Source organism: Anopheles marshallii, chromosome 2 (genome assembly GCF_943734725.1).
Source record: "Anopheles marshallii chromosome 2, idAnoMarsDA_429_01, whole genome shotgun sequence".
Lineage (NCBI taxonomy): Eukaryota > Metazoa > Arthropoda > Insecta > Diptera > Culicidae > Anopheles > Anopheles marshallii.
This window is the reverse complement of record NC_071326.1, coordinates 76,955,707-76,973,857: the sequence shown is the minus strand read 5'-3', so window position 1 is coordinate 76,973,857 and position 18,151 is coordinate 76,955,707. Positions and strand designations below refer to the sequence as shown.

The 18,151-nt window shown below is 45.9% G+C and overlaps 8 protein-coding genes across 8 annotated transcripts; 5 read left to right on the top strand and 3 right to left on the bottom strand.

The window, feature by feature from the left end:
* Positions 1-909: 909 nt before the first annotated feature.
* On the top strand, positions 910-5,914 carry LOC128707245 (membrane-bound transcription factor site-1 protease). The gene is made up of 4 exons (XM_053802196.1): positions 910-1,407; positions 1,487-4,415; positions 4,482-4,811; positions 5,499-5,914. The coding sequence occupies exons 1-4, from the start codon at positions 910-912 to the stop codon at positions 5,912-5,914; spliced, it is 4,173 nt and encodes a 1,390-aa protein (XP_053658171.1).
* A 1,265-nt stretch (positions 5,915-7,179) lies between these two features.
* On the bottom strand, positions 7,180-7,556 carry LOC128719159 (histone H2B). The gene has a single exon (XM_053812782.1). The coding sequence runs from the start codon at positions 7,552-7,554 to the stop codon at positions 7,180-7,182; it is 375 nt and encodes a 124-aa protein (XP_053668757.1). The 5' UTR covers positions 7,555-7,556.
* A 348-nt stretch (positions 7,557-7,904) lies between these two features.
* Positions 7,905-8,286, top strand: LOC128710359 (histone H2A). Its single transcript, XM_053805412.1, has one exon. The coding sequence runs from the start codon at positions 7,912-7,914 to the stop codon at positions 8,284-8,286; it is 375 nt and encodes a 124-aa protein (XP_053661387.1). The 5' UTR covers positions 7,905-7,911.
* A 1,778-nt stretch (positions 8,287-10,064) lies between these two features.
* Positions 10,065-12,158, top strand: LOC128718613 (uncharacterized). Its single transcript, XM_053812235.1, has 2 exons — positions 10,065-10,469; positions 11,736-12,158. Exons 1-2 carry the CDS (start codon positions 10,065-10,067, stop codon positions 12,156-12,158), a joined length of 828 nt encoding a protein of 275 aa, XP_053668210.1.
* A 411-nt stretch (positions 12,159-12,569) lies between these two features.
* LOC128708136 (MIEF1 upstream open reading frame protein) lies at positions 12,570-12,855 on the top strand. The gene is made up of 2 exons (XM_053803097.1): positions 12,570-12,743; positions 12,817-12,855. The coding sequence occupies exons 1-2, from the start codon at positions 12,570-12,572 to the stop codon at positions 12,853-12,855; spliced, it is 213 nt and encodes a 70-aa protein (XP_053659072.1).
* Positions 12,856-12,879: 24 nt separating this feature from the next.
* On the top strand, positions 12,880-13,341 carry LOC128708599 (mitochondrial translation release factor in rescue). The gene has a single exon (XM_053803578.1). It carries the CDS (start codon positions 12,880-12,882, stop codon positions 13,339-13,341), a length of 462 nt encoding a protein of 153 aa, XP_053659553.1.
* Positions 13,342-13,418: 77 nt separating this feature from the next.
* On the bottom strand, positions 13,419-15,130 carry LOC128719757 (RING-type E3 ubiquitin-protein ligase PPIL2). The gene is made up of 3 exons (XM_053813388.1): positions 15,099-15,130; positions 13,939-15,039; positions 13,419-13,875 (listed from the first exon to the last, which is right to left on the bottom strand). The coding sequence occupies exons 1-3, from the start codon at positions 15,128-15,130 to the stop codon at positions 13,419-13,421; spliced, it is 1,590 nt and encodes a 529-aa protein (XP_053669363.1).
* Positions 15,131-15,662: 532 nt separating this feature from the next.
* LOC128707431 (uncharacterized) lies at positions 15,663-16,193 on the bottom strand. The gene is made up of 2 exons (XM_053802383.1): positions 16,045-16,193; positions 15,663-15,969 (listed from the first exon to the last, which is right to left on the bottom strand). The coding sequence occupies exons 1-2, from the start codon at positions 16,191-16,193 to the stop codon at positions 15,663-15,665; spliced, it is 456 nt and encodes a 151-aa protein (XP_053658358.1).
* Positions 16,194-18,151: the final 1,958 nt, after the last annotated feature.

The following is an 18,151-nucleotide window of genomic DNA, read 5'->3' as shown; positions in this document are numbered from 1 at the left end:
ATTTAAAAGAATCTTAATGAAAACTACGGTGCGTGGCTTTTTCTTTATTCAATATTTGAGTTTGTTTGCAAGATTCATTCCGATACAACTGTCATTCATTCCTACCTCTTGTCCTGCACTCCTCTTTCTCACCTAAACCCTTGCCTATTGCTGGCTGTCTGGCTTGTTTTCGTGAAAAAGAAACACGGAAAAAGGCCATATCGGGAATCTGCAAAGGTAATTAACGCGCTATATTCGATAGAAAACCTTTCCGGGTAACGTTAATAGTGTTGCGGTTAAAAGTGTCACGAAAGCGATAGTGTCGGTGTATTACAATAAGCAAAAAGTCGTTTACTGCTGTAGAGGAGAATATGTGTACCAAATGAGGCAAAACAAAAAAAACGGCAAGCCTGCTGCGATACGTAGAAAGAAAAGTTTAAAGAAAAGTACACGCACATAGTGCGTGGTGGAGTGATAATATTTTCCTCTGAAAAAATAAATCCAATACAATTCCTTATCAATCTGGAGGGAGGGAAGATCCTAAGAAGCAAAAGTGTGTGTTAATTCCCCCAGATTTATGTTGCAGTGAAAGTGTCATTTAGGGTGAAGAATGTAGTGTCCAATACCTCGTGAGTTAAAAAAGGCCCAAGAAAATACGAATTTTCCTTGTAGGTAAACAACCAAGGAAGTAAAAATTTCTTGGCTAACCTTTCTAGAGCACGAGCCCCTTGTCACGCAAAAACAATTAGCTAGACAGAAATATCATACCCGTGGCAAGGAAAAAGAGAAAGAAAAAACAAACCCCCACCCACCAAAGCTAAATGTGTCGGTCGCGGTACAATACGTAACCGCAACATACACACAAATGGGGTTGCCGGGGTGAATTGTGTTCGAAAATTTGTTTACCGGCTGGCTCCAATCGCGGAGAAGATGAGATTTCGGCTGGTTAGGCTGCTAACCACCGGATCGCCGCTGTTTACCGATGGGGCACTGTCGCTGGTATTTCTGCTGCTGCTGTTGACAACAACCATCTGTACAAATGTGTCATCTAGTGTTAATAATAGCTTCGCCGGCGGCCACCATCAAACCGTGCAGGCTACTGGGACGCACTATGCTACCGGCCAATCCTTCACGTCTGATCACGTCCCCGGCGGTAGTACGTTAGCTTACAATAATTCCACAACAGTGCAGACGGATCGTGGATCGTCGGATGCTGGCAATCGGTCGGCCACGTTCGAACAAACCACAAAATCATGCTGTGATAGTAATAGCACCGACCGTGCGTCCGCCCCATCTGCCAGGACGCACCGTGTAGTTATAGAATTTTCCACCAAAATCGTCCAGAATGAGTATATCGTACAGTTCAATGGTTACTACAAACCAAAGCAGCGGGAAAGCTTCATCCAGGCTGCACTGAACGGTTCGAAGGTGAGCAAAGCAACCGGTGACGTGCCGTGTTTACTTGTCCGTACCAACGTAATTTAATTACCGGTTGTTTTCTTTTTAGGTGCAAAAATGGCGCATCTTGCCACGCAATAATCCGGCCCAAGATTTCCCGAGCGATTTCGACGTGCTGACGCTGGAGGAAGCGGTCGAATACGCCGACGATGGGTTAGCGTTGCTGCGCACGCATCCATCGATAAAAAGCATATCACCACAGCGGATGGTACACCGTGCGCTAAAGTACGTACCGCTGCGACAATCGGAACTCGATACAAACGATGAAGTGACCGATCAGGATGAAACAGAGCAGGAGATAGAACCACCAGAGCCCGAACTAGATCTAGATGATGCGGAAACAGAAGATTTTATCGAGTTTATTCAAAAGCGACGCCTAACAACGGAAGATGAATCGTCCGGCTCGTCTGCTCCACAACCTCCACCACCACCACCTCCCCAATCCCCAAACCGGCATTCAAATCGACGATTACTTCGTGCAATTCCACGCCAAATAACGGCGCTACTGAAGGCGGACGTACTGTGGGGGATGGGAATTACCGGACAGGGAGTAAAGGTGGCCGTATTTGATACAGGACTGGCCAAATCCCATCCACACTTTAAGCGCATCAAGGAGCGTACGAACTGGACGAACGAAAAAACACTAGACGATGGCGTTAGTCATGGTACGTTTGTGGCCGGTATAATCGCCTCGTCGAAGGAATGTCTTGGATTTGCACCGGACGCGGAGTTGCACATTTTTCGCGTATTCACCAATAATCAGGTGTCGTACACGTCCTGGTTTCTGGATGCGTTCAATTACGCCATACTGAAGAAAATTAACGTGCTGAACCTTAGCATCGGAGGGCCAGATTTTCTCGATCAACCGTTCGTGGATAAGGTGCTGGAGTTGTCGGCAAACCGTGTGATCATGGTGTCCGCGATCGGTAACGATGGACCGCTGTACGGAACACTGAACAATCCCGGGGATCAGATGGACGTGATCGGTGTCGGCGGGATGGATTATGCGGACAATATTGCCAAGTTTAGCTCGCGCGGTATGACCACGTGGGAGCTACCGTATGGGTACGGTCGGCTCAAGCCGGACATCGTCACGTACGGCAGTCAGGTGAAGGGTAGCAATCTGAACGGTGGCTGTAAGTCCCTTTCCGGCACGTCCGTCGCATCGCCCATGGTGGCCGGTGCGGTAACACTCATCGCAAGCGGTGTGCTCGATCGACCAGAAGTGGATTTAAATCCTGCCTCCATGAAGCAGGCACTGATCGAAGGCGCCCAACGATTGACGGATAACAACATGTTCGAGCAAGGGCACGGAAAGCTGAACATACTGCGCAGCATGAAAGCGCTGGCTGCTTACCGGCCGCGGGTCACACTTTCACCGGCGTATCTTGACTTTACGGAGGATTACATGTGGCCGTACACGACGCAGAGTTTGTATTACAGCGCCATGCCAGTGATTGCGAACGTTACCATCTTGAATGGGATGGGTGTGATTGGGCGTGTGATTAATAGACCGACCTGGCATCCGTACAGTAACGAGCATGGTGAGCTGCTGAACGTGTCGATCAGTTACTCGGAGCAACTGTGGCCCTGGTCCGGTTGGATGGCGGTACATATAGGTGTGAATGAAGCGGGTCGAGGATTTGAAGGTATCGCCCAGGGCCACATCACCCTTACGGTGCAAAGCCCGGCTGAGGGACCAAACGAACGGGAACCGCGGAACGGTACGGTCAGTTTTGCCATCAAGGTACGCATCATCCCGCAACCACCGCGTCAGAAGCGCATCCTTTGGGATCAATATCACAGCCTCCGGTATCCACCCGGGTATCTTCCGCGCGATAACCTCAAAATTAAGTCCGACCCACTGGACTGGCGAGCGGATCACGTCCACACCAACTTCAAGGACATGTACACACATCTGCGCAATGCGGGCTACTACGTGGAGGTGCTCGGAGCGCCCTACACCTGTTTCAATGCGTCCTACTACGGCACGCTGCTTGTGGTCGATCCGGAGGAAGAATTTTTCCCGGCCGAAATAGCCAAACTTCGGGAGGACGTGCTGGACCGGCAGCTGAGCGTGATCGTGTTCGCCGACTGGTACAATACGTCCGTAATGCGGCGTATAAAATTCTACGACGAAAACACGCGCCAATGGTGGATGCCAGACACGGGCGGTGCCAATGTGCCAGCGCTGAATGATCTGTTGCGTGATTTTGGCATCGTGCTCGGTGATCGTGTTGCTGATGGTTATTTCGATATGCGCGATCATCGGATGTATTATGCGTCCGGGGCGAACATTGTACGCTTTCCGATCGGTGAGGGTACGATTTTGATCGAGCGCGACCTTCTAGACGAAGGGCTCGCTATTACGCAACCGGATGAATCACGCTCGAAGGTGCGTCTTCGAACCGCCATTCTGGGAATGTTGCAAACGGATCGCAGAGTTTACGCACGGCCGCAACCGGCTACGCCGAATCCGGAAAGTCCTCCGCTCGTTTCGGCGGACGAGATGATGGAGGATGTGGAAGAGGAAAATGGCAAGATTGATCGTGGTGCGATCATTAACAAGCGCATCCTGCTGAGCGCGGCTGCTGGCGGTGGCGATGTGGAAGAGGACGAGGAGGTACCGAACGATGGGGGCGAGTTTAATCGGGACGATGCAGCGAATCGTGTCGACGCCGGGGAGGAACCATTGCCGGAAGATGATCGCGATGGGGATGACATTGGACAGTTGTTGCGCGAACGCACGAAAGCGGCGAAGCATCAGAATGCTACTACGGCCGGGCGAACGGCCCACCGTCCGGAGCTGGCTGGTGGACGGATCGCACTGTACGGTGATTCGAACTGTCTCGATTCGACGCATCTGGAGAAGCCGTGCTTTTGGCTGCTGGATTCCCTGCTCGAGTACACGATGACGGCACACGTGACGAGCTTGCTGCGAGATCTCAACGTTAGTCGCCAGGTGGAACAGATTGAAGGTGACAACGTCTTTTAGTCGGTGTTTTGTGTTTTCCCGCCATTAATATTCGTTTACCACTCCACAGATAATTTGAAGCTACCTCAGCGCATGCCGAACAATAATCTACACCTGTACTCGAAGGTACTCGTGCCGCACACGACCACCGGCGAGAAGCGGCCACTGCCCGTCTGCCAGCGGCTTGACTGGGAGTATCCGGTTACGCTTAACATGTCCACACTGAACATCGGTACCGGGCCGAACGATCGCTTACTAGGCCCGGATCAGCAGCAACAGCAACGTCTACTCGTGGTGCAACAGCGTCAGCTTAAACAGGGACCACCACAGCCAATGTTGCCCCTCGTAGGCAATGAGCTTGTCTACAGTAGCCGCGGTCGAAGGTTGGAAAGTCAGAAAGGTATGGCTGATACAGGGTTTGCCAAGGGAATCGTGCAATCAGTGTAGGACTCAGGTGTGGGCTGAAGATTTTTATTCTTTTTTTTTAAAGGAAACTGAAAATTATTACTTACAAGTTTTTACCAGAAAGGCAAAGCGCTCAATCCTAAATCTATAAACTTGATCCCGTCAGTAACAGATAAGTAAGGCGATCTAAACGATCATATTCTAGGTATAAAGCTCAGGTTTCAGGAATTCAGGAAAAGCCGGCAGGATAGAGATTTCGCACTAATGCTATTGTATAATTTGCATTTGTTCTGCTCGCCGCTGTATGTCATCTCAATTCAAACTATAATTCTCTGGACATGTAATTCCATATTTTTGTAGATTAATTAATCATCTAATATCAACAATTCGCGCACAAAAATCCATTGCATTCGTGTTTAGAGTTCATTACATCGCATAATTTCGAGCTCAGATATTGCTTCTTATACGTATCAAAATATTTGGACCAAATGTTACAACTTTACAATGACTAGTTATAGGGATTCATTTGAAATAATCTCTATTAATAACTTAATTCAATGAACATCTACTGATTGAAAATTTTGCAGTTCCCAAAACTAATTGCATTACATGTAGCTTAACCCTGTAACTTGCATAATATTGCTTTCCACAAATAAACTAATTCCCTTTCATTCATTTCCAGGTGGAAGTTCCGTGTTGGGTGCTAACGATGAACCGGACGTGCCCGGCTGGCGCAATAAGAAAACGGATAAAATCCCCCCAAATGCACCACCGAACGTGTTTAACAACCCGTCCGGTGCATCGCCCACCGCTGGCACACCGATGGCGGTTGGTGTGAAAATAATCCCACTGGCCGGTGGGGCTACAGAAGATGTCGACTATTATGCTGCTGAAAGCCGCGCCGGTAATGGGAATGGGGGCACCGGGACCGATTCTGTGGCATCCGCGGGAGGGTTCTGGTCCTGGCTGGCCGGATCGAAGAGTGCCGCAATGGTGGGCCTGTTTATACTGCTAACGCTTCTAAACTTGGTGAGAAAATCGAAGGGATTAACGATAAAGCGGCGGCTTAATTATGTCTTTAAGAAGATTGGCTTCTAAAGTGGATTCTGCATACGCGCTGCTTACGGCTATACCAAAACGCTATGGAACACCCCGATGTTCCGTCGTAGGTTAAGAAAGTTTAGACTTTAGCAATATGTCTGTGGAGGGGGTGGGGGGAGGCTCGAAAAAGACTCGTTTAGGAGGTAGAAGGAAAGGGAAACCGTTACGGGATAGAGATTAGAGGTAGGTGCGCCCGTTTCCCTGTACGTACATTAACCGCTCAATGTTGTTTTATGTTCTTGTTATTTCCAAACTATTTAGTTGGAACCGTCAAAAGTGTGGTATTAGAGGAGAGGGAACGAACGAGGTAACGTTATGTTTTAGCTACATATGATTTGTATTTAATATTAAAAGCCTTAGCGATGTTCGAAAACTGTCCTGTTTGTGTAGTTTTAGGTTTATTTTTTGTTGCGCGAAGAGTTGCAGTACATCGTAGCGTTGGGAAGTATCTGAAACACACCCACACCTAACTAGAGTTTTAGGCAGGAAGATTTGTTAGCGAAATGGCCCCTTACGGGTACGTGTATGGGAGACAGGTAGTGTTGGTATGAAACAAAACGATTAACATACATTATGTCAATCCGTACTCGAGCGTTCCTAAATTTCCCTTAAACATTGGTTTTCGGGAGGAACGCAAACAATAAAGAAAATATTTTTATATTTTTATAACGAAACATTCCTCAAGTGTAAACGATGTGTCATTTGTCTCGTTGCAACTTTTCGAAATTCGGATTAGAACTTACCGGTTTTCAAAAGATCAATTCATTTCTCCTCCGTTTATATCACCATAATTTCTTTCCAAACTTCCCTCCCAACGATTGAACCAAGCGTAAGGATTACTTGTAGTATTTACATACAGTTTTTATTCTTCCACAATTCGACTACTTCGCGTGTAGCCATTACATTAATTTGGTTATTACGATTCGTAAAATAATTCCAGCGGAAAACTTACATCTAGTTAGAAACGCTTAACGGCTAATAGTGTGTGTACTGATGAGTGTATGTGTTGGGTTTGTCTCTCGTACCCCAAGGTGGGGAGGCCAAATCGGAACTTGTCGCTTCGTTGCTACTGCTCCATCTTTCCTTGCTGGAGTGTCACGCTCGTCTTTGGGACACCGTCATCTTGGTTATGCGCCAACCAGTCATCCGGAACGCGGTCGAAAGAATTCCATGGCCTCCTTCGCATCCTTCCTCACAGGCGGCAAACCACTACACGATCCCGCCTGCAGCTTCTCCTCACAGACGGACGGGGGACGGAGCGCTTACTTGGAACTGGTGTACTTCGTCACAGCTTTGGTTCCCTCGGACACGGCGTGCTTTGCCAGCTCACCCGGCAACAGGAGCCGCACCGCCGTCTGGATCTCCCGGGACGTGATCGTCGAACGCTTGTTGTAATGGGCCAACCGGGACGCTTCCGCCGCGATCCGCTCGAAGATGTCGTTGACAAAGCTGTTCATGATGCTCATGGCCTTCGAAGAGATGCCGGTATCCGGATGGACCTGCTTCAGCACCTTATAGATGTAAATCGCGTAGCTTTCCTTGCGGGTCTTGCGCTTCTTCTTCTTGTCGGACTTGGAAATGTTCTTCTGCGCCTTTCCGGACTTCTTCGCTGCCTTTCCACTTGTTTTCGGGGCCATTTTTGCTTCTAAACTAAAAGCTTTACTTTTCACTTAGCACACTTCGAAAAAAACTTGATAGTTTTCAGCCGTACTTCCTCACTGCTAGACTTGCAATTCGCCAATGGTTCCGATTCTGAGAAAATTCTTTTTATATGCTCGGACGCTGCCGGAGCGAATTCGAAAAGTTACCTCGTGACGCTCCGCCTACTTTTTCGAACATGAGCAATCGCGGCAGTATATAAGGCGGAAAAGTGGGAATTTTCGACATTGGCAGATTTTTAGTCGAACAATACACACGTGAAACCTGTGCTGCTAAGCGCTCTGCGATATCTCAAGTGAAGTGTTAATACTTTTCAACAAACCGAGTAAATCATCATGTCTGGCCGTGGTAAGGGAGGAAAGGTTAAGGGAAAGGCGAAGTCCCGTTCCAACCGTGCTGGGCTGCAATTCCCGGTCGGTCGTATTCATCGGCTGCTGCGTAAGGGCAACTACGCCGAACGCGTTGGTGCCGGAGCACCCGTCTATCTGGCCGCGGTAATGGAGTACCTAGCGGCGGAAGTGCTGGAGTTGGCTGGAAATGCCGCTCGGGACAACAAGAAGACGCGTATCATCCCGCGTCATCTGCAGCTGGCCATCCGTAACGATGAGGAGCTGAACAAGTTGCTGTCCGGGGTAACGATTGCTCAAGGTGGCGTCTTGCCCAACATCCAAGCCGTGCTGCTGCCCAAGAAGACGGAAAAGAAGGCTTAAGCTCCTGACACCCAATCGGACGACGAACAGCATCATCTGTGCGAGAAAGCGTTGGACACAGGCCTACGATACCCGAAATCACACGTACGGAACAAAAACCGCCCTTGTCAGGGCGACGAAACGAATTCACGAAAAGATATTAGATTTGACCCTGTCTTGTAATGTTTGGCTGAAAAAGGGCAGGGGATTATTTAGCATGCAGAGAAGTTCCATCATTTAGCATCGTTTTTGATGTAGGAAATATGTACCCTTTTAATAAAAGGAATGATGGAGGTTGGTGTACAAATGAGCGAAAAGGAAAGCGAGAAGATGGGAATATTATGGCTGTCAGAAATTATCGTGCGTGGCGTTTATGTGGCCGAATTGAGCGATCCACACCTATCTTCTTGCGCTACGAAGAGTTGCTACGCAATTCGAAATCGCCGTTATTTGCGTTTTAGCGAAATATGTACAGAACTACCTTAATTTTTATATTAGCAATAAATTAAACCGAATAATCTATTTTACGAATATCTCTGTGCACTTTATTGGCATTGTAATGATTATTTTCAGGACCTTTGTCTAACAGCAACATCTGCATTATGGAAAGCTATTCCAAGAACTTGTGTATCGTTAAGACTATTGAAAGATTAAAAAACCGAATTTCCAGCAAATTGAGTACAATCATGTCGCATCTGTTCAAACTGGGATTTCCTGCAACTTTGCAAGTTATTATTTAATGTTAACGCCAAATAGTACGGGGGTTCTCAAATAATATTCCGACTTTGCATCCAGTAGGGGTTTGAACCTGCGTAAAAGAGAGGTAAAACGCCAAATGTTGGTTTGCATGCCGGCAAAATGGGTTCTGGGAGATGTTAAAAAGCGCGCGAAGGAATAGCGTCCAAAATCGAACAAACGGTGCACTATTCCGTATGGAATTCGTTTACATGTCATAAAGAAGCTTCATGGTAAAAACTTTAGCTTAGAAAGCAATCATTACTGATACCAACGATAAAATGTCGTTCATCAAAGTAAGCCTCGCAGGGGGAGACGATAGTAATTAAGGCGCTGGAATATGGAATGCGTTTTACAGAACTGTACCGATATTCTTCGCTCTCTGTAATTCTTACTGGAAAAAGGTATTCACATCGTTAACCCGACGGAAAGCTAGGTTTAGGGTAGTAATGGTATTGGAGATCCATTTCTTACCCAAGAGAGAAACCAACCATCTAAGTAGGTAAATTAGTTACCTACCTCGATTAAACCATTCCACAGGAGGCACTTGAAAATGCGAAATGCACTTTTAGCTACCCGTACGAGGTAAAACTTCGTAATACATTTCCCTAACCTTCAAATAGCGTATTGTCCTTGCCTGTATTCGTGATCATACGCACATCGTACTGACCCTCGCTAATTTTTGCCTGCGTGACCAACATCACTGTATTGGTGGTGGTGTGGTGTTGCCAGTGATGTCCCTCGTGTGTACCAAAGAATCCTTACCATTCCACCAATACATGAGACGGGGGTAAACATTTACTCGTTGTTTGAATAGCAAATGCTAGGTGTGCAAGAGTGAGAGGGGAAGATAGATAGCGCATGTTCCGTACGCGTTAACTTCAACCCTTGGCGTCCTTTCGCTAAAATACAAAAAAAAAACAGGAGGGTAATAATCTTCCCAAGGGGAAGAATGTATAAAATCGTCCTCCCGGAAAAGTACAGTTATTAGTTGGTTCCCGAGTACGGTTTGGTAAAGATTTTCCGCCGAATTTACAGCATCCCAGGACCACTTCAAGCGTACAATGGCCCGTACTAAGCAGACTGCGCGTAAATCCACCGGAGGAAAGGCCCCACGCAAGCAGCTGGCCACCAAGGCCGCTCGTAAGAGTGCTCCGTCCACCGGCGGGGTCAAGAAGCCGCATCGTTACCGTCCGGGAACGGTGGCCCTGCGAGAAATCCGTCGCTACCAGAAGTCGACGGAGTTGCTGATCCGCAAGCTGCCGTTCCAGCGCTTGGTGCGTGAGATTGCGCAGGATTTCAAGACGGACTTGCGTTTCCAGAGCGCAGCTGTGGCCGCACTTCAGGAAGCCAGCGAAGCTTACCTGGTCGGGTTGTTTGAGGACACGAATCTATGCGCCATCCACGCCAAGCGCGTGACGATTATGCCCAAGGACATCCAGCTGGCACGCCGTATCCGCGGAGAGCGTGCCTAAACCGTTTGAAGATACGCTGAAGTACGTCCAGAACTACCTCCGAAACAACACCAGCCAGACCGAAACGGTCCTTTTCAGGATCTACAAATGTTTTGCTCTAAAAAGATTTCCTTTCCTCTATATCGTAAGTGTGCATTATATCGTAAAAGGGACAACATTTGGGAAGCATTCCTGATGGCAACATCCCTTCAGTAATGAGAGCAAATTATGCCTACTAGATGTAGCAATCGAAAATTGTATCATATTTTATTATTTGGAAGCGAAATAAACGAACAATTTAAAAACAATGGCACTATTGTATTTCAGTGAGTAAATGGTCAGAAGAGGTGCTGCATGAATATTCTTGTCATTGTCTCATACAATGGAAATTTCCACCGCACCAACGGATCCGTATGGGAGTAGGTTTTTTTTTTATGGTGCAATACATAGATCCGAACGCATACTGTTGTCAGAAGCAAAAGGACGCTACCGAACTCTAGCTTTTGGCGCCCATTTCCACAGAGAACTTTACTATTAATTGGTAATTTTAATATTCTCACGGCCTATAGCGCCAGAAAGGTAAGATGGGTACGGAAAAAAGAAAGAAGTGCAAATGGCGTTTCGGTATTATAAACTGCGACAAAAAGATTCGCCCCTTAGATTAACATAATACGACCTTTTGATGATATAACATGGAAACATCTTGAAAGTTATGTTTTGTGGTTACAAATACAACAGGCACTGTAATTACTCTCGAACCTTTTGCCCTAAACGTTATATTTTGACTATGAGACTGTTCAACCATTAAAGTTTGGAATTGCTTTACCATGATCGGTTTTCGTTACCTTTCTAAACCAAAATAAGGGCCATAATTATAGGAACAAAATTTGGTCACGTACGCCAGAGAATTTCAAACGCAGTTTTAAAAGAAACTTTCCAAAATAATTGTATATACATTTTTCATCTTTTCGTTTCGTTTTGCGATTAAAACAATGTTATTTAATTGTTAATATTATAACAAAAAAGTGCATTAAACTTAACATTTTCACAGATGCAGTTTGGGTCAAACATCTTGCAAAAATAAAATCTAACTAGAAATAGTCAGCAGGAAAGCGAACGCTTCATCTCACTTTAGCACACAGTAAATGCGGCGATCTCACCAACACACCCGTACGCGCGACGCTTCGGAGGGAAGGTATAAAAGAAGGTGCCGGAAATTTTTTTCGCATTCCAAGAAGTGCACTGTAAGCGATTGTGTCGATTCAATATCAGTGAAAACAGCAAAGAGCAGAGATGGCCCGTACCAAGCAGACAGCGCGTAAATCCACCGGAGGAAAGGCTCCTCGTAAGCAGCTGGCCACCAAGGCCGCTCGTAAGAGTGCTCCGTCCACCGGAGGGGTCAAGAAGCCGCATCGTTACCGTCCGGGAACGGTGGCCCTGCGAGAAATCCGTCGCTACCAGAAGTCGACGGAGTTGCTGATCCGCAAGCTACCGTTCCAGCGCTTGGTGCGTGAGATTGCGCAGGATTTCAAGACGGACTTGCGTTTCCAGAGCGCAGCTGTGGCCGCACTTCAGGAAGCCAGCGAAGCATACTTGGTCGGGTTGTTTGAGGACACGAATCTGTGCGCCATCCACGCCAAGCGCGTGACGATTATGCCCAAGGACATCCAGCTGGCTCGCCGTATCCGTGGAGAGCGTGCTTAAGCCGATTTATTTCGCCAATTATAAAAAAACGGTCCTTTTCAGGGCCACCAAATGATTCATGTTAAAGATGTTCGTTCTACCTTCTGTGCAACCAAACGACGCCGTGTTTCAGGAATATTCATGTATGATTCAGAGTTGGCGTCGGTTTTCCCCTTCCCTTATTTTCTCCCATCTTCTTACTCCCTTACCGACTGGGTTATAAAAAAAGGACGCAGCCTAAAATGTGTAACCGCCATTTTTTAAAAAGATTTTTTCTAGACTGAACTTTGGACGAAGAGTAACGTACGCAGCCAGATTCCATTCTTGCTTCGAAACGTCATTTTGCTTTGAGGGAATACACAAACTACGTCTTGGGGCTGGTTTTGTGTTTCTTACGACGTAAAGCAAGCGCGTGGTTTTAGTTACAAAAAAATGAGTATACCGGCCACCTCGAAACGGCTGGTGCTTTCATTGTATCGTGATTTGCTGCGCTACGGTGCCCAGCTGCAATATACCGATCAGGAATACTTTCTGAGCCGAATAAGGCGCGAATTTCGCCAGTCGGCGTCACTGACCGACCCGAAAGAGATAGAATTTTGTTACAGGGTAATGATGCTGAGTTGTTCTTTTCGCGTATTAGATAAAATGTATTCAATATTCCTCCTATCCCTCTTTCCAGCGAGGTCGTGCGCTCCTGGATCGTGGACGCGTTCTGTAAAACCGCCAGCTTAAACGTTGTATCATGCACAGCTTGCTTCGATTGTTTGGTCCCGTATCTGTTGTACAATTGCAGCTGCTTCCAGCTTCGTTACCGTGGCGAACATTTTCCAAGGCAATCGATCACAGCCGTGTCCCGGTACTGCGTGAAGAAGAGCTGGAGGAATCGTTTGTCCGTGGCAGTGGCCCCGGAGGACAGGCGGTTGCGAAGACAAATAACAAGGTCGTATTAACCCACAAACCGACCGGCATCGTTGTGCAGTGCCATGCCACACGCTCACTGTTTGAAAATCGTCGAGAGGCGCGGAAGATGCTGGTTGGGAAGTTGGACCAACTGTACAACGGCGATCAGTCAGTGGAAGCACAACTGCAACGGATTGAATCGAAGAAACAGACCGAAACGGCCAGACGCAAGCAAAAGCTTCAGGCGAAGAAAAAGGCTTGGAAGGAGCGTGAATTTGGGGATGATTCGGAAAAGACTTCCTAATTAAAAGACTCTCCTAGTGTTAAAGTAGTAATAAACAGATGAGTTTTATAAAGAATGTGCTCGGTATATCATTTACATTACCAAGAACTAAAATTACCGAAACCATCATGTCCGGTCGTTACTTTCCGCTTTTTCGCCTTCGAAGCTTCAGACACACCGCTCGTTCCAGGTGTTTCGCCGGTAGAAATCGACGGAATCTTGGTAATGTTCGTGTCCAAATACTTCCCCACGCCAGATCGAAACACCTTCAACGGTTGGGAACCCTTTTTACCAGCTGCTTTGTTTCGTTTGGCTTCCGCTTCCTGCTGAATGCGTTCCAGCTCTTCGGCACGCTCCTTGGTGAGCTGTTCGTCCACTTCCTGAAACGGATCGACGAACACTTGGGCTCGCTGGATAAAGATGTTTTCTATAGGTCGATCACGGTTATCCACCTCGACGCGTTCCATCTCGGTCAGAATTTCCAGCCCACCGACCAGCTTGCCGAAGATGGTATGCTTTCCGTCCAGATGCTTGCAGGATCGGTACGTAATGAAGCTGAAAAGAAAAATAATACGTATTGATTGACTTTTCAAATAGGTTACGTTCAAACATACTTACAACTGGGATCCATTCGTGTTCGGTCCCGAATTGGCCATGGACAGAATCCCCCGCCCGGCGTGGGATAGATTGGGTTTGATTTCATCCGCAAACTTTTTACCCCATGCCGATGTGCCACCGTTACCAACTCCCGTTGGATCACCGCCTTGAAGCATAAAATTACGGATAGACCGATGGAACAAACATCCATTGTAGTATCCACTGTGGCAGTGTTTGAGGAAGTTTTCACACGTCTTGGGCACCTGCTCACAGTAGAGCTCCAGGTTCAGCGCACCAAAGTTGGTCAGCAGCCGGACATAGCCCTTCTTCTTGACACGCTCGTAACGCACGATATCATCGTCGATGATGGCCGCTTCATGATTCGAAACGGGCACCATGGCAGTCGACGTAAACGCGGCTGCCACCGCTCCAGTAGAATAATGGGCCGCATTAAACTTATCCGCTACCTGGCGCTCTTCTGTCTGCGTTTCCGGCGCTTTATAATCCTTTTCGAGCTGCGTTAGAATGTCTTTCGTTTCGGCGGAGATCGTTTTCAAACGTCCTTGAGGATCCTTCCGTTCGGCTAGTTCTTCCTCCGTCGGAACACGTAGATTCTTTTTGATATGATGAAACCCTGTAATGTTGAACTTATCCAAGTTGGCCGGATCTTGAATCGTGATCAGTTCCTTCCGCAAAAATGGTGTATCGTCTAATAGATCTTTCCAGTTCTTTGCCTTTACGTTTAGTTGTTCAATCGCTTCCCACGAGAACACATTGCCCGTCTTTCCGTTGGCCACGATGTGCGAGTTTTTGGTGAAGGGTTTAAACAGCGTCGGACAGTGGTACTGTCCCTCATGGTTTTTGGTGAAGTTTAGCTTGATCAGTGATTTTCCATCTAACGGTGCACCCGTGACAGGGTTTACCTTGAATTTCTTCAAAAACTCTATAATGGCTGAGAGCTCAAACACGTTGCCATTGTTGTCGCAATAGGGGTGTTCGAAAGGTACCATCGATAAACAACAATGGTCAAAGGGAAGTCGCTTAAACTTAATCTGTTCATTCTCTACCGAGTCTCGTTTGTGACCTCCGTAAAACTCTGACCACTCCGTGTACGTGAGGTACCTAAAAAAGGAAATCGGGTGAGAGCACGAAAAACCTATGCAAAATATAGCTTTACTTACATTTTATCCTTCTGATGCTGCTTTTTACCCATTTTGATGCTGTGATAATGGTTTTCTCGTTAAAATAAGCAGCTGGATAAAGTGCGTTTGTTTACAATAGGTGCTGCTTTTTCTTTCGCTCCTTTCTTTTTCGTTTATGTCATTTCGTCATCTGTCATGAACGCACAAACAAAACGGCTGCGTACTTTCGAATGCAGCCATTTATTGTTTCTTTTCAACTACATCGATGACGAGCTGAGAAAACCAAACAAATAAGCACAAACGAAAAAAATCTGTTGTATAAGTTTCATAACTTTGTGGAGTGTGATACGTTTCCGGTGAATTCCGAACCTAAATTGTAACGATAACTTTGCATATTCGACAACCATGTCATAAGGTAATAGAAATAGCAACAATGTTCGTGTATTTTCCCAACGTTCGAAACTAATTCATCCTGCATTCATAAATTTTTGCCAAATTCGATTGCTTCTTTAGCGGTATAGTTAAGGGCCGCGTAATAAATGGTTCAGCGCCAATTGGTTTGGGCAAATTGCGTTGAGATCCTAAAAAAACAAGTCAATCTATTTAGTTCTTTTTCGCCACCGCTAGACTATCGTTGTTCTCGATGTAATCGTAGCCGAGTTTGGCCATCAGTAGACCGGACGACAAACCAAGAGCAGTAGCAAGCCCCTGATTGCGAGGCACCGCCGATCGAATGACGGCCCAAACCAGCACCGAACCGAAGCTGAACAGCACGGATCCACAGATGCTATACGCTACTCGTTTGTTAGTTTGCACTGCTTTCAGATGCGGTCTGCTGTACATGAACAGCGTCGTGCCGAGCACGGTATGCAGCAACAAAAAGTTCGTCACGTCTCGCTTTGGCAGCATTCTACAAAACAAACATGGGCATTAGATGGATTCATCTTGGTCTAAAATGAGTGTCGTTCGATTCATGCGAGCTTACTTGATAGCAATCGAGGGATTCATTACGTTGACGGACAATGCCGCATAACTGAGCATTCCCTTCAGCGGAAAGTAGTAGTACAAAATGTTTTCCTTCGTCAATGGCCGCAGGCACAGCGTGTTCCCGATCGGCAAAGAGGCGTCAGTCATCCTGGCTGTGTTGTTGGGGACGCGTTTACAAGAAAGCGAAATACTGTGCGAACAATGTGTGGCTTGAAACAGCGACCAATTGCACCAAGAAAAGCACTAGCTTTTCGGTTGTGTAATAATTCTTTGGCAGAGATGAAGTAAACAAATTATCTGCAATTTGACACTCTAGCCGATTGTCAGCTGTTTGCAGGAAGCAGAGGTCAGATAATTTGACAATAAATACATAGTTTTAGTATGATAAAATAAGTACTTGCAACAGTGAATTAGAATTACTGACTACAGCTAAACAGAATAGCTAACTAATAATAAATAATAACGAAAATAATAAAGTGAAGTTTGTATGGGGGGTAGGACTGTCTTGTCCACCATGTCCACTATGTTTTACATCGATTTCTTGAAATATTTAAGCGTATTCAACACTTCGATGGATTGAATGCTATTGACAAAAGATAAAATAATTTGAAAATGTGAATAAAACCAACTCTATCCCTTTGAAAGGAGTATAGATTTTATTGAAATCTCAGAACTATAAGGTATAGATGCACATACAGTCGGTGCTGCAAAAACGCTACTCACTCGGCACAATGGGATTTTTAACAAACAACATCTGTAATGTATCTTTATGTAAAAAAAAAACCGTTTATAATCGAGCATATTTGGTTTTGTAGGGATTTTTATGTGACAAAAAAATGTGTTTACTCTATGCAATTTTAATTGTTAGAATTACACTACTAGAATGAACATAAACGTGCCAAAAGTAGTTCATTGCTGAACTGATTTCAACAAATTGCCCTACGATCTCTTCCAGTGTGCGAACCCGCCGGCATAAACAAAAGGACATAGCCGGAAACGCGCTTGAAAAGTAGGAATTATCGCAATAATACAACAGAATCGATTCCAGTACGCCAGGTGTGTCGTGGTAATGTTCGCTCAACGTGTCCAGCAATCGGGAATAGAACCTGGTAACGGTAACGTGAATAAATTCGCCGCGTGTGAAGAATTATTGTGCTGTTATTAGAGAAGCACGTATATTCGGTGACATTTTTGGTAGGTAAGTAATAATCCTTTTGAGGTGTATTGAATGCGTACGAAAACCGGTCTTGTTTCCAACGCAGGTTATAGTCAAAAACTTCACATGAGCATGAGGATGTGTATGGGTTGTATGCTTTAAGCAGGTTAAATGTTTTGCAGCATAATATGTGTTTTATTTTGCCGTAGGAATCCTTTTTACTAAAAGCAATGAGCAGCATTGGCGAAGCGCTTCCCGTATGTTGCATAGCGGCACCTTGTAAAGGTGTGTAGCGGTGTACGTGTGTGTTTGTGCGACATGTGTTGTTTGATCGAAGGAAGCGTCGAAAAATGATGTTGTCCATATTGAGTGCAGGAACCAATTCTCTGCTGTTTTGACTGGAGAAAGTTCTTGCTAATTCTGGAAAGTGGATCTTTTAACCAATCGTGGTTCTCTGACTTGCATCAGTACATAATTCGTTATGGTTCTTTTATTGCAACTTACGGAAATGGTATTGCGCAGATTCCTGCACATTTGTAGATTATTTCATATAGGAAGAAAGAGAGACCTAATTTTAATCGACTTTAATCTTACATGCTAGTGTTTAAATATTTAAACAGATTTTTTGTTATTTTCCCTTTATTATGCCTATAAACGAAATTCAAAGCACTGGGCTTGAGGTGCTTTTTACAGGGATCACATTTCCTCTTGCCTCCTTTGTGTGTGCCCTTTGGAGTGTACATTGGGGAACCAATGTCAATGTTTACCCAAAGGTTAGGCCCGGTACCGGGAAGATTTACCGCTTATGACCCCACACAAGGGACTAATTAAAACAACGTTGAGCCCTTTTCACTTTTGGCCGCTGCGACAACATTAGCCTCGTTTGTACGGTAATTGTAAGATTTGGTTGGATGCTTCCTTATGCATCGAAAACTGAAGGCAATAAAAA